This window comes from Siphateles boraxobius, unplaced genomic scaffold (genome assembly GCF_051911475.1).
Source record: "Siphateles boraxobius isolate OS27281-9 unplaced genomic scaffold, OSU_SipBor_1 7, whole genome shotgun sequence".
NCBI classification, from domain to species: Eukaryota; Metazoa; Chordata; class Actinopteri; order Cypriniformes; family Leuciscidae; genus Siphateles; species Siphateles boraxobius.
Window position 1 is genome coordinate 6,237,618 of NW_027509197.1, and position 13,947 is coordinate 6,251,564.

The 13,947-nt window shown below is 36.5% G+C and overlaps 1 protein-coding gene across 4 annotated transcripts in view; it reads left to right on the top strand.

The window, feature by feature from the left end:
• epha3 (eph receptor A3) overlaps positions 1–5,681 on the top strand; it is a 139,005-nt gene extending 133,324 nt beyond the window's left edge. For all 4 annotated transcript variants that reach the window (XM_077215741.1, XM_077215739.1, XM_077215743.1 and 1 more), the window contains one exon: positions 2,582–5,681. Coding sequence is in view for 2 of the 4 variants with exons in the window: in XM_077215739.1 (XP_077071854.1) it covers positions 2,582–2,687 (106 nt within the window). In the remaining 2 variants the exon portion in view is untranslated. The remainder of the gene's footprint in view (positions 1–2,581) is intronic.
• The last annotated feature ends 8,266 nt before the right edge of the window (positions 5,682–13,947 follow it).

Sequence of the window (13,947 nt, forward strand, 5' to 3'; positions counted from 1 at the left end):
GCACCAATTAGTTATCAATTATGTATGTGATGGCTAATGTTTGCATTAGAGGTCATGAATGATCATTTGATTTGTTTAAATCTTTATATCCTCAGCATGGTATTGGTTATAGCAGTTGGAATTATACTTTAAAATTTTTGTTACAGTGTTTTGCTAGTATGTAACATTAAAAAATATTTTAAAATATCAAATGTTTGTATTAATGATTTCTGGGGGGTTTTCTCCATTATTTTATTACATGTTCATTACTGTTCATTAGTTTCAAGTAAAACACTTAAAATGTATAATGAGCATATCTTTACATTTGGTTTAGATAAACTGTTTTCTGTTTTAACTTTACTTAAACCCATCAGTGGGGCATTTATAGAGGTTAGTAACTGTATTATCACTCACAATAAGTATTTATAAGAACTCAACATGGCAATAATAACAATAATTCACTTATTTGACAGAAATAAATCTGAATTACTAAAAAGTCATAATAACTATAATATAATAACATTATAGCAATGCAGGCTGCATCTTTATAAATACATTCATGGAACCATATCTGACTTATTAATACTTATAAATCAGTGTATAGTGGATTATGAACATGAGCATTGAAAAAGCAAATGCATGACTAAATATAACTATAACTGTTCTTATAATGCAGTTATGATGAGTCTTTAAAAATATATATTAAAAAAACAGTACATACTTCTAAATAAGTATAAATGGAGGTATAATTCATTATAAGCATGGTCTTCATAGAAAGTGTTACTGTTTGTTCTTTTGCAAAAGCTCCTGTACTTGAGCTCATGAAAGTGTGTCACATTTTTGCAGTGCAATCTGATCTAATGGGAAAACGTGACTTGACGTAGGTTTTTGTAAAACCTGAAATACGCTCTACAAATAGCTGCAGTTTCCAGGTGAAATGTCCATTGAGTGGAATTATATTTTATATAGATGTTTTTGTTAATGTTAACAAGCATATCACCAAATATGTTCTAGTGACTTTAAATCAGTCAGTACCACCTACATGAATAAATGTTGTAATTAAATGTAATTATATACCCAAAATTCAACCTGAGAATAGACCACTGCATTTTCTGATGCATTTAAACCAGTAATAGCGCACACAGGACATTCTGTCCATTTTTGTCCATTTCCTGAGAATCAAACACATGAACTCATAAGCAGGACTAAAGGGAAAAAAAAGGAAAACCGGCACGTGCTAAGTCACATCCTATGTCATGACGCAGAGCATATTAAGATTGGAGTACTGTTACACGCGCTTCAGATGTTTACACGTTTAGGGCATTCTCCAAAGTGTAGCAGTGTGAGTTCCCTCAAAAGGGAACCAATTTTTTAAGTTTGCAAGACATCAGGCCATCCTTATTGTTGAGTCCTGAACTACTCTACCATTCAAAGAAATTAATACTTTTATTTTTAGCAAGGGTAAATTAAATTGAAAGTGACAGTAAAATACATTTATAATGTTACAAAAGTTTCTATTCCAAATAAATGTGGTTCTTTTGAACTTTATTCATCAAAGAATCCTGAAAAATGTTAAGCAGCACAACTATTTTCAATATTGACGATAATATTACAAAATGTTAATTGATTACCAAATCAGTATATTTACGAGTAATTTCTGAAGGATTTGTGTGACTGAAAACTGGAGTGATGATGCTGAAAATTCAGCTTTGCAATCACATGATTACAATTTAAATAGAAAGCAGTTGTTTAACTACAATAATATTTGTATTCAATATTACTGTTTTTACTGTATTTTGTACAAATACTGTAAATGCAGTCTTCATAAGAGACATTTTTCAAAAACGATAAAATATTTTACCGACCCCAAACTTTCGAACAGTTATTGTTTTTGAATGGTTTCAGTAGGCTTGTAATATATACTGTATGTTACAAAAGCCATACAATATTTGTGGAACAGAGCAAAAATGTAATTCATTATTCCTCCATAACCTGTGTTATGGTACTTCAGTGAGAGTAAACCGCTCTTTTATTGCCACTTCTGGACATTTCACCAGTACACAACCACGACTTACGTTGTTTAAAACCTCATGTAGATTCACGTTTTCCCTACGAGACCAGGTAGGATATTTGTGCACGGGATGAACTCATCCACTCATACATACGGTAAGTCTGGAGAGTCTATTCACGATTGTAAATAATGCAAGCTTCTGTCAGCTGTTGCATGGATCTCATTAAATGAAAAATGTCGTTCTTTTTCCCTCGGGGGTAACCCTGACAGTGCTGTTCCTTTCAAATTACAGTAGAAATAACCAACTCAGAAAATGTAGCAGCTCCTCCAATTTCTCATCACTGGAAGCTGTAAATCATCCCTTTCTTAAGTTATAACACAAAGACTGTCACGAATCCAGAGAGGAGCTCCTCGACTTATTGTATGCATATGGCAGCATGGTGTCCGCCTGGAATACTTTGTCCTGCATGACTGACACATGCAGTCTGAGGCAGAGCGACGCTGCGGGCTTGTCATTAATGTCAACATATGTCAAACCGTGAGAGCTATATTTCCCACACTCACTGTCTCTCTCTCCGCTTTGACTCACAGGGACTTCAAGAAAGTCGGTGTGACGATCGTTGGACCTCAGAAGAAGATCGTGAGCAGCCTAACAACACTTGAAACACACTCAAAGAACGGTCCAGTTCCTGTGTAAAATTAAAAAAAACGAGTGACGGAAAAGAAAGATACTTGTATGAGATTGATGCTGCTTTGGCTTTAACAGACCGGAAATAGACATGAATATTTAAATGAAAAGCGGAAGTGGAACTACAATTCTTGAATACATGTGCAAAGCAGTACAACCTTCCTGGAGAATGATCACGTCTTCCCGGGCACGAGGTGCAATGACGAGGAGCGAATCTCCCAGCGATTAACATGTTGTGTTATCGGCGTGAAGCGGATGAACGCGGGCCTCGTGTTTAGGAGTCTACGGTCATGCTACATGGCTCTTATAGACAAAAGACTCCTAGAGGATGGAAGCCGGTCTTCTCTGAATGGATTTAGTGAAAAATTCTTCACATGTGGCAGGGGAGCATAAAGGAAAAAAAAACTCTGTCTTCCTTTTGGAAGGTACTGTAGCACTTGAGAGAGGCAATATTTTGGGTGGTTTTGGGCCACTTGTGGAAAAGTCCCCTTTAATTCTTCTGAAGAAAAGCAGGAGAAATACAGCTGGTTACTGTTAGAGCAATCTGGTAATGCTTGTTAGGATCTGACACATTTGGCTATATATTTGATAATAAACCATTTATCTGCAAGTGCAGAGAGCCATTCTCGAGAATCAGGGATGGAGTAGAGTAGAGGCGTTGGGTAAACTTGTCATTTAAAAGGTTTATTTGTTAATGTAGCCCATGACATATGCTTGTTTGTACCACTGTGTTCAGATGATATATGAATTCATTATCAAATAAATAAAAAAACTGTTTACTAGAATCAGTAACAGTCAGTAAATCATAATGTACCCAAGCATTTTTATGGTTGCATCCCATGAGGAAACCAGACGCAATACCAGCAGTGTGTTGATCTCAGAAGTCTCAGATATGATGTATATGAGGGACATGGGCTATGTTCGAAATAAAATACTAGCTTACATACTGCCTGTTTAATAGGTGAAACAAAAGGGTTTTTCAAGAAGATTAAAATATTGTGACATAACCTCATCAATCTGCTTGCTTAATTCAACAACAACCAGTTATCATTTCGAGAATTTTGAATCCAAATATGTGCAAAATTTGATTTGAAATCACGTTGACTTGATATCAGTATGATTTCACCTCAAAAACTACTACTCTTTCGGTTGTGGCCACAAATCCCTCTCATTTTTCAGCACTTTCATTCCAATCTCCGGACTAAATTCTGGCAACACCAACTTTACACAATCCAATCAGCTCCCAATTGATTAAACAAAGTCCCATGTTGAATATCCTGGAAATCAGATTATGGAAATAGAATGAGTTGTGAAATGTGCTTCACATTGAGTTTAACATTTGGCAGCCAATCAAATAATGAGTCAAGAAAGACAATTAAATGTCGCATGTGATTTTTTTTTAACCACTTAAAGGGATAGTTCATCCAAAATTATTATTCTGTCATCATTTATTCATCACCATCATGTTGTTCCAAACCTGTATAACTTGATTCCTCTGTGGAACGTAAAAGAAGATATATTGAGAATATTTTTTTAAGTCAATGAGCACCAAAAAAGAATTGGTTACTAACATTTTTCAAAGTATCTTCTTTTGTGTTCCGCAGATGATAGAAACTCATGCAGGTTTGTAGCGACATGAGGGTGAGTAAATGCTGATAGAATTTCAATTTTTTGGGTGAACTAACCCTTTAACAGAAACTCCAACTACACAGCCTCTTTCAATGGTCAGCTCTATCAGTCACCTGTCATGACATGACCAATGAAATCTGAGGGGCGGAGTTTGATCTGCTTTGGGGGAAAGAATAGTGCAAATATCACAGCTACTTCCAGCAATGTGTCACACCGGAAATGGAAGATTAAATCAAGCGTGTTGCATTGGATATAGCATTGTGTGCAGTGTACTCTGTTAGTATACATTAGTATATCATCTGGATATTCCATGCATAAAGAACATATGCCTTCTGTGCACACTACGTACACTGTATACTTTAAGAATAGTAAGAGTAGTATGGTAGTGTACTATTCCGAACATAGCCATGCTCTGTAGTAGTGATGTTCATTTTGAGTTCAGGGGCCTCATTTATAAAATGTTGTGTAGAAACTGTCCTACATTTGATCTTATGATAATTTCTCAAATTGCTATTGCTATTCTGAAAGGACAGCGGCTGATGATGAACACTCAGGATTCACAACCCTCATCTTCAAAATAGGTTCCTGATCATTTATTAATTTGAGACTGGATATTGCCATTAGGCTTAATACACTTCTAAGTGGCTCAACATTTGCAAATCATCATCTGAATATTTTCTTAAGACATCCTCATCGTAAAATCTGTGGTGCACATGACAGTCTGACCATGTACTGCACTACCATATGAAGGAACAATCCATTTTTCCTCTACACCCCTTTGATTCTGCCTGTAAATGTTGCTTTACCCCTGCTGTTAGCATGTGAACCGGACCTGTGATGATAGCAATGGTGACTCTAGAGGTACTATCATTTACCTGGCCATCCCTGTACAAATGCCTGTATGTATGTATAAAAGAATGAACAAGATATCTGTACAACCTTTACAGAATTTCATTGTATTATATTTTGTTATTTTGTATTGTATTTGTTTTTACATAAAAACAATTATAATGACTTATTTATTTCTTAACAACAAACCACCATACACAGTGCAGATTTTCATTTTTTCCAGTAAGCATTCAGTAAGTTATGACATGGTTATGTTGCAACCTTATCAGTGTACGTTGTTTTATTTGTTGAAGATGTTTTGAAGAGCAATACTGTTTTGCGTCCTATTCCCCTTCTTTAGATTGATGTGTATGTGTGTGATATTGTGTGTGTGTGCGTGTGCGTGTGTGTGTGTGTGTGTGTGTGTGTGTGTGTGTGTGTAGATGGCCTTGTCTACTAATGTAAAATGATTTGTAGTGGAAACATTTATATTTTTATAATAAACATTCTCAAGATATTTTGTAAAGAATGAATGCTAAGCAGAAAGTGTCTCACTTTGGTGCTTGTTTTGTGCGCGCACACACGCACACGCACACGCACACACACACACACACACACACACACACACACACACACACACACACACACACACATGTTTGTTTTGCTATACTTGTGAGGACATTCCATAGGCGTAATGGTTTTTATACTGGCCAAACTGTATTTTCTATCCCTCTACACTAACCCAACTCCTAACCCATCACAGGAAAATTTATGCATTTTTACATTTTTAATATAACACTATTTAGTATTTTTTAAAGACATTTGAAATATGACGAAATAGGAAATGTTAGTGGAAAGATATGGCTGCATGAAAATGAAGCACAGAAATTGTTCAATTTAAATTAATTTTGATAGATTTTAAAAGAAAAAGTCTGTCAAGACAGAATGTCAAGAGGTGTAGTTAAAGTCTCTTATGCTAGCCAAGACTACATTTATTTGATCAAAAATACAACAAAAAAAATATTATTATGAAATATTTGAACTTGTGATATGAAAATAATATGAACTTAAAATAACTGTTTTCTATTTTAAATATATTTTAAAATGTCCTTTATTCCTGTGATGGTAAATATGAATTTTCGGCAACTATTGCTCCAGTCTTCAGTGTCACATGATCCTTCAAAAATCTCAAAATATGCTGATTTGCTTCTCAGTTATTATCAATTATTAGTATTCAATTATTAATGGTTCTTATTATTATCAATATTGAAATGTCTAAAATACATGTTTTTCTTTGTTTCAGGATAGTTTGATGAATAGAAAGTTCAAAAGATCACCATTTATTTAAAATAGTAAATTTTGTATTTTGTAACATTATAAATGTCTTTACTGTCACTTTTGATTAATTTAATATATCCTTGCTGCATAAAAGCATAAATTTCTGTCTTTAAAAAAGTATAGCCTACCTCAAACTATTGAATGGCCATGGTTTCGACAGAAATGTTAAGCAGCACAACTTTTTCAACATTGATAATAATAAGAAATGTTTCCTGAGCAGCAAATCATCACATTAGGAGGATTTCTGAAGAATCATGTGACACTGAAGACTGTAGTAATGATGCTGAAAATATAGTTTTGCAGTCATAGTGTAACATGGGAGCAGGAATGAAGCGGAGAAAGAATCCAAATGCAAGCACTATAATAAAACAAACAGGTAATCCAATGGAACTCAGGACAAGAACACGGAACAGCTACACGCAACATCAAAACAAAGACCGACAAATAACAACTGAAGCACAGGGGTTTAAATACACGGGCAAACAAGCTGAACGAGATAACAAGGGGGCGGGGCTAATTAGAAAAACCTGGAGAGACTAATAAACAAGAAAAACTACAAAGGACTACAAAACATGGCAGAGAACAGGAAATAACAAAAGTCAACATAAGACAAGAACACCAGACAGGAATCATGACACATAGTGAGCATAAGAGACCTTTTCAAAAATATTAAACATTTTAATTATTCCAAACTTTTGACCGGTATGTATTTTACTTTGTTACATATATTTTGTATCTATGTGTTAAAACAACATAAATATGAAGATTACATTTCTCAGACGTTCGCACATTTTAAACTAGATCATATATATATATATATATATATATATATATATATATATATATATATATATATATATATATATATATATATATATATATATATATATGGATTTTATACGTATTTTTCCTTATTCATTACCTCAGGCATCCTTATTTATCATTGACCCTATAATAGTTGTTTGTCCAAGGTGGGTGGTGCATCAGCAGGTGTTCATTTACGCTCCGTGCAACACAGAGATGACCTTAATAAATCTATTAGCCCCCCACTATGTGCATGTGTCCAGCCATCTGAGTCTAGAGCATCTAAAGAGCAGCCATGTGGGGCTCCCTGAAGCCCACACATAAGAGTGTGTTTCAGTCTTATCTGAGCCTAGCAGAATCTGTGACCCAGATCAGACTGCCTGCCAGAGTCCTCCTTAACACCTGCTGAGAGGATTCACATCGCCCCAAAACATAGCAGGATATAGAGCAGATATTCACTCTGTTAAGGTGTCGATGAAGAGCGTGCACAAATTAATGTATTTACGTTGAAAAAATAGGACTTAACAATGAAAGGATATTGTATATACGTAGGTCTATGTGTTGGTCTCTATCTTTTTATATCTTTTTTTGTTTCTGTATCTTGTAAGTCATATTGAATTCATACAGGCCATTAATTTAAAAACCCTCTTGAATAATGTTTAAAATGTATGAATTAAAATTCATTTGGTTACAATTCAATGATTATAATTAAAAAAGATTGTGTTTGTATGAATAATTTTTTTTATTCAGTAAGGAAGCATTAAATTGATCAAAAGTGGCAGTAAAGCTGTTAACGTTGATCCAAAAAACGAATGCTGTTCTTTTGAACATTCTATTTTATCAAAGAATCCTGAAAAATAAAATGTTTCCACAAAAAAAATTAAGCAGCACAACTGTTTTAACATTGATACTAATAAATGTTTCCTGAGCATCAAATAAGAACAAATTTTGTATGATCATGTGACACTGAAAACTGGAGTGATGCAGAAATAACATTACTCTTTGTTACTGTATTTTTGAATAAATAAATAAGTCTTGTTGAGCATAAAAGACTTCTTTCAAAAACGTTTTTTTTTTTTTACTGATGCCAAACCCCAAACTTTTTAATATGAAACCAACATGAATACAAAGATTTAATTAACAATCGCAGAACTCATTTTAAAATAGATTTTGTAAAGATTTCCCCATTGACCCATGACATACTGTAGCTGTCATTTATTTCCTTTCTTTTTGAAAGAAATATTTTCCTGGGCATCCGATTAATATTAACAGTCAACAATCGGAGGCACTATCTAATTAGTGGGATTTAATTGCTCTGTAAGTTTTCTGTCCTTACCACTTTTCCATTCCAAACAAACTAAAATAACTTGCAAATCACCAAGATATTTGGCAAACACTGTACCCATTGACAGCCATGAAGAAAGGATTTAATTAGAGGATGTAATTTTTGCCCTCCGTCAGCGGTAAGTCTAAGACTCCTGTAGTTTTCAGTGTGCAATTAAATAAAAACTGCTTTTTCCTTCCCTATCCATTAGTCTTCCACGCGTTGGCTTGTTTGTTGGAACGGAGGCCTATTTTAACAAAGAAGCATTATTTGGAATAGGCTTCAGTATTTAAAAGTGACATTTCTGGAACGTATTGCCGCAACATACAAAAAAAAATATGCCCGCAGTAGATCTGACAAAGAAGAGTGTTTGGGAAAAGTGACAACACTTTTTGGCAAAGCGAAGGCTTCCTAAGGTGAAGCACAAAGAAGGTTTATGTAGTTTTAGGATTGCACATATGGTTAGCAGCTCCACTAGTTTGCAGGCTTCTGTTCTCAGAGCATTATGGATAGTCTAAGAAGGCCATGTTACAACCCTCTGTCGATAAAACATTTCATACCCTTACAGATATTGTTAGGCGGGTAATTTATTGTGCGTTTTTAATGCAACATATCTTTAGAATTCCAAGGCAGTCGAACATGGCCGTTCCCAGGATGAATGATGCAGGCTCTGCTCTACCTAGAGAGCTTGAGAAGGAGCAGATGTGCTGATGCAGATGTGCCTGATGTTCGCAAGCACAGGAAGAGTGGGCCGTTGGTTCAGAGGGAATGAATTCAGTATGTGGGATGCTGCTCAATTTGTTCAGCAGGTGATCTACTGCCGCTCTGCTCCAGAAGGACTCGTGTGGGTTGAGGATAATTAAATGAAATGTAAAGCAGACGAGCAGGTATAAGCATGGAGTCAATGCCTTTGACTTACTGTATCTTTCCCACATAAGTATAACGAGGCCACAGGAGTGCTTTGTGTGATAATATGGTCAGACAGGGTAGGAGAACTGCATTAGTCTTTTATGTGATCCTCGGATACAGAGCTGTGATTCCTATGAGGACTGTTAGCGAAACACCTAGTGCAGTAATTTGAGCTAAGTCTGGTTCAAAAGGCAGAAACCTCTAGTGGAAATAATACTACTTTGTTTGTTTTTTTATTTAATACAAAAATATTTTTTTATTTTAATAAAAGTAATAGCAGTAGTAGAAGTACTTTATTGATCCCAGTCGGGAAATTAAAGTGCAATACCAGCAATAAATGAAGACAGTAAATTACTCACAGTACACACAAAACATACTATACACATATAATAAATAAACAAATTGCAATCATCTGGTTTGAAGTTTAAGAAGGACAAAATAGAGTAAAATATAAATAAAAACTGGTCAAACAATAAAACCAGTATTGAATATGTCTAATGTCTAATATGATAATTAACTGCATTAAAAGGATAGTTCAACCAAAAATGAAAATTCTGTCAGTATTGACTCACCCTCATGTTGTTCCAACCCCGTAAGACCTTCGTTCATCTTCGGAACACGAATTAAGATATTTTTGATGAAATCTGAGAGCTGGATCACTCCTCCATACTAGTCCATAGGCTTCTTCAGGGATTGAAACTTGCCAGCCCCAAAAAGTTATTAAAGACATCGTTAAAACAGTCCAAGTGACTACAGTGGCTCAATCTTAAGTTTATCAAACTACGAGAATACTTTTTGTGCGAAAAACAAACAAAAATAACGACTTTATTTTAACTATTCATTTCCTTCTCTGTCGGCCTCGAATCAGTTCACTAGTGTAATAGCGTAGCTTCTGTTGTTGTACATCACACGCATCACCCACATGACCAGCGTCGGCCAATAGTGAGCCTATGTGTGACGTAGCTCTACACAATCACACTACGTTGTCTGACTAGAGGCCCACAGAGAAGGAAATGAATAGTTGGAATAAAGTCGTTATTTTTGTTTGTTTTTGCACACAAAAAGTATTCTCATCGCTTGATAAACTTAAGATTGAGCCACTGTAGTTACTTGGACTATTTTAACAATGTCTTTAATAACTTTTCGGGGCTGGCAAGTTTCAATCCCTTAGAAGCAGCTCTTAAATTTAATCAAAAATATCTTAATTTGTGTTCTGAAGATGAACGAAGGTCTTACGGGGTTGGAACAACATGAGGGTGAGTAAATACTGACAGAATTTTCATTTTTGGGTGAACTATCCCTTTAAGTACAGCTATAGGATGGGTTAGATTCCCAGAATGCATCTCCTAGAATTCCTAGATTGAATGGTTAATGATACCTCGGCACAGGATAGATTAGTTGTAAAGTCTCACAGCAGTAGGCATAAATGACCTCCAGTAGCGTTCTCTGTTGCACAGTGGCTGGATCAATCGGTTGCTGAATGTGCTTCTCATTCAAATAAGCATGTCATTGAGTGGGTGTGAGGTATTGTTTGTGATGGTCAAAAGCTTGGACATTATTCTCCTCTCTGTAACAGCCTCAAACATGTCCAGATCCACTCCAATGACAAAGCACGCCTTCTTAATAAGCTTATTCAGCCTTTTGGTATCTCCAGCTTTTCCCAGTGCCCCAGCACACTACGGCGTAAAACAAGACACTAGCGACGACAGACTGATAGAACATGTGAAGGATCTTGCTACACAAACTGAAGGACCTGAGTCTTTTTAAGAATTAGAGTCTACTCTGGCCCTTTTTATAGATAATTCCAGTGTTTTTTTTTCCAGTCAAGTCTGTCATCTAATGTGGATCCCCAAATACCGATAGGAGTCTACTTTCTCAAAGTCTCTGCCGTTAGGTGAGAATGGTCTTTTTTTCCTTCTAAAATCAATTACCAATTCATTTGTAGATAGTTCACTCCACACCACTTCACAAAATTGTTGACCAGAGCTCTAAATTCAGTCTATTGCCCGCCCACAATGCAAACAACCACAGCTGAATCATCTGAAAACTTATGGAGGTGGCATGACTTCGAGTTGTAATTGGAGTCTGAGGTATAGAGGGTGAATAGAAACAAAGACAAAAACGTTCCCTGAGGAGCACCCATGTTGCTCACCAACCGCTCATACACACAGTTCTGCAGTCTCACAAACTGTGGTCTGCCAGTAAGGTAGTCCGTGACCAAGGAGATTATGGAGGAGTCCCACCCCCCACACCCACCTGAGGTTGGTAGGCAAACTGTAGGGCGTCCCGCACTGAATAAACTAGAGGTCTCATGTGAGCCAGGACCAACTGTATCTTCATAGTATCTTCAACCATGGTCTTCATAATATGGGAAGTCAGTGCTACTGGTCTATAGTCGTTTAGAAGGGTGGGGCGCCGTTTCTTTGGTACGGGAAGAAGGCAAGATGTTTTCCAGAGCACCGGAACTTTTCCCAGGCTAAGACTTAAGTTAAACAGTTGATGGTCAATGTGGCCTGACGGCTGTCAGCAGTGAAGAGTGTCTGAGAGGGAAGCTGCTGGGGGAGTTGAAGCAAGCAAACAACTTTATTTATACAGCACATTTTCAAACAACAGACGCTGCCCAAAGTGCTTTACAAAAAAATAATAATAATAATAACATTAAAATCATACAACAAAACAAACATAAGTTATGTTGATTGAAGGTGAAAATGATTGCTGTGGGTGGTCTCTGTCGGTACAATGGAGTAACTGTAGTGGGATGTGCTTTGGAGAGCAGCCTGGGGCCCTATATCAAACCTGTTGAAGAACTGATTCAACTCGTTAGCCATCTCTTGGTCCCCCTCCGTTGCAGTCCCTGGCTGTTTAAAGCCAGTAATTTCCCTCATAGCGCTCCAAACGTCTCTCACCATATTCTGTTGGAGCTTATCCTCCAGTTTCCTTGCATAAGTATATCCTTTCATTCCCTCAGCCTCCAATAGGGTCTCGCACCAGTCTGGACTGCACACATGTCACAGTACATGTCATAGAGTTCAACTCTAATGATTACAGTTTGATTTCATAGCATTTCCAGCAGGGTTGTGTGAGTAGGTCATAGTAATCCCATGCTATGGTGAATTACAGTTCAAAGTGGTGAAATTTTAGAAGGTTTTGGTAGTCTTTGTCATGAATTTCAAAACAAATTGCAAAAGAGTCCACTGTCCTCAACAGTGTGGTTACAAGTAGGGGGATTAGGGGCGCTCCACCGAGACAAAGTAGGTGGCAAGACTTTGAAGTCAAACAACCTCTAAACTTCCACTCATGTGCAACGGATCAGATGACGAGAATGACAAACAAGACAGCTGAGTTTTCTTGAAAAAAAAACCTCAAGCTCTTTCAAAAGCCTCCAGCTGTTTGCAGCTGTAGCACAAAGCAGAACAGCACCTTGCAAAGCCATAAGCAGCCTTTCTTTTGGCAGTCCCGGGCCTGATCGAGCGTCGTCCACATAGGTCACTTCCTGGAAAGGGTCTTGGGTCAGTGATAAAGTTGGCATGTCATGTGTTTATCATTTTCTCTTGTTTTTCCTGTCCTCAAAGACACTGGGATTCAAGAAGAAAAATGCAATGCAACTGCTTCAGTAGATGCTTGTGTGTTGTGCTGAATTTTTTTTTATATTTATTTATATTTTTGTTTTGGTGTTTTAGTAAAATATTTAAACGTTCTGATAACAAGTTACATTTACTTGAGAACCAAACGGATAATAATTCAATAATACATAATTACTGTGTAGGATAAAGGCATGTTACTACCAAGGAGAATAACTATAATAATAACAATAAGATATAGTTTTAAAAATAGTTCTAAATTTAAAAGAATAGGGACATCCACACCACAACTATAATAATAAAGTAAAAAAGGAATAACTTTCACAACTTTTTTTTTCAGCTGATGAACGATCAAATCCTTGACAGCCAATTCTGCTTTAAAGTTTAAAGAGCATTTAAAGTGGCAGACGACAAAACTGCAGCATGTGCTTATTATAAACAGCAAATTAAAGCAAAGACAACTAAAAAGACAATTAAATCTGTCAGTTGGTGTCGAGAATGAGTGAAAGCAGGGCCTCGGGGGCTAGAGCGCTGCCCTAACAGTGTTTCATCACACACACTGCATGTGCTGGAGAAGATGTGCGCTGTTGTGTGCCAGAACGGATGATGTCTGAGACATACATTGAGGAGGGAGTCTCTGTAGTGCTGTGGCTGGACTGGCTCGTCAATCTCACCGGAACCAGGGGAAAAGTCAATGTCACTCCAAGTAGGAAACAGGTCGGGGGATTAAACACGCTTCTATGTTCTTGTCTGCTTAACAAATGATCTGTCCGATGCGCAGGGGAAATTATCATCACAAATGCTCCACAATGAGGTTTTTCCACTTACTGCCGAGGAAAGAATCTTTTCTCTCCAT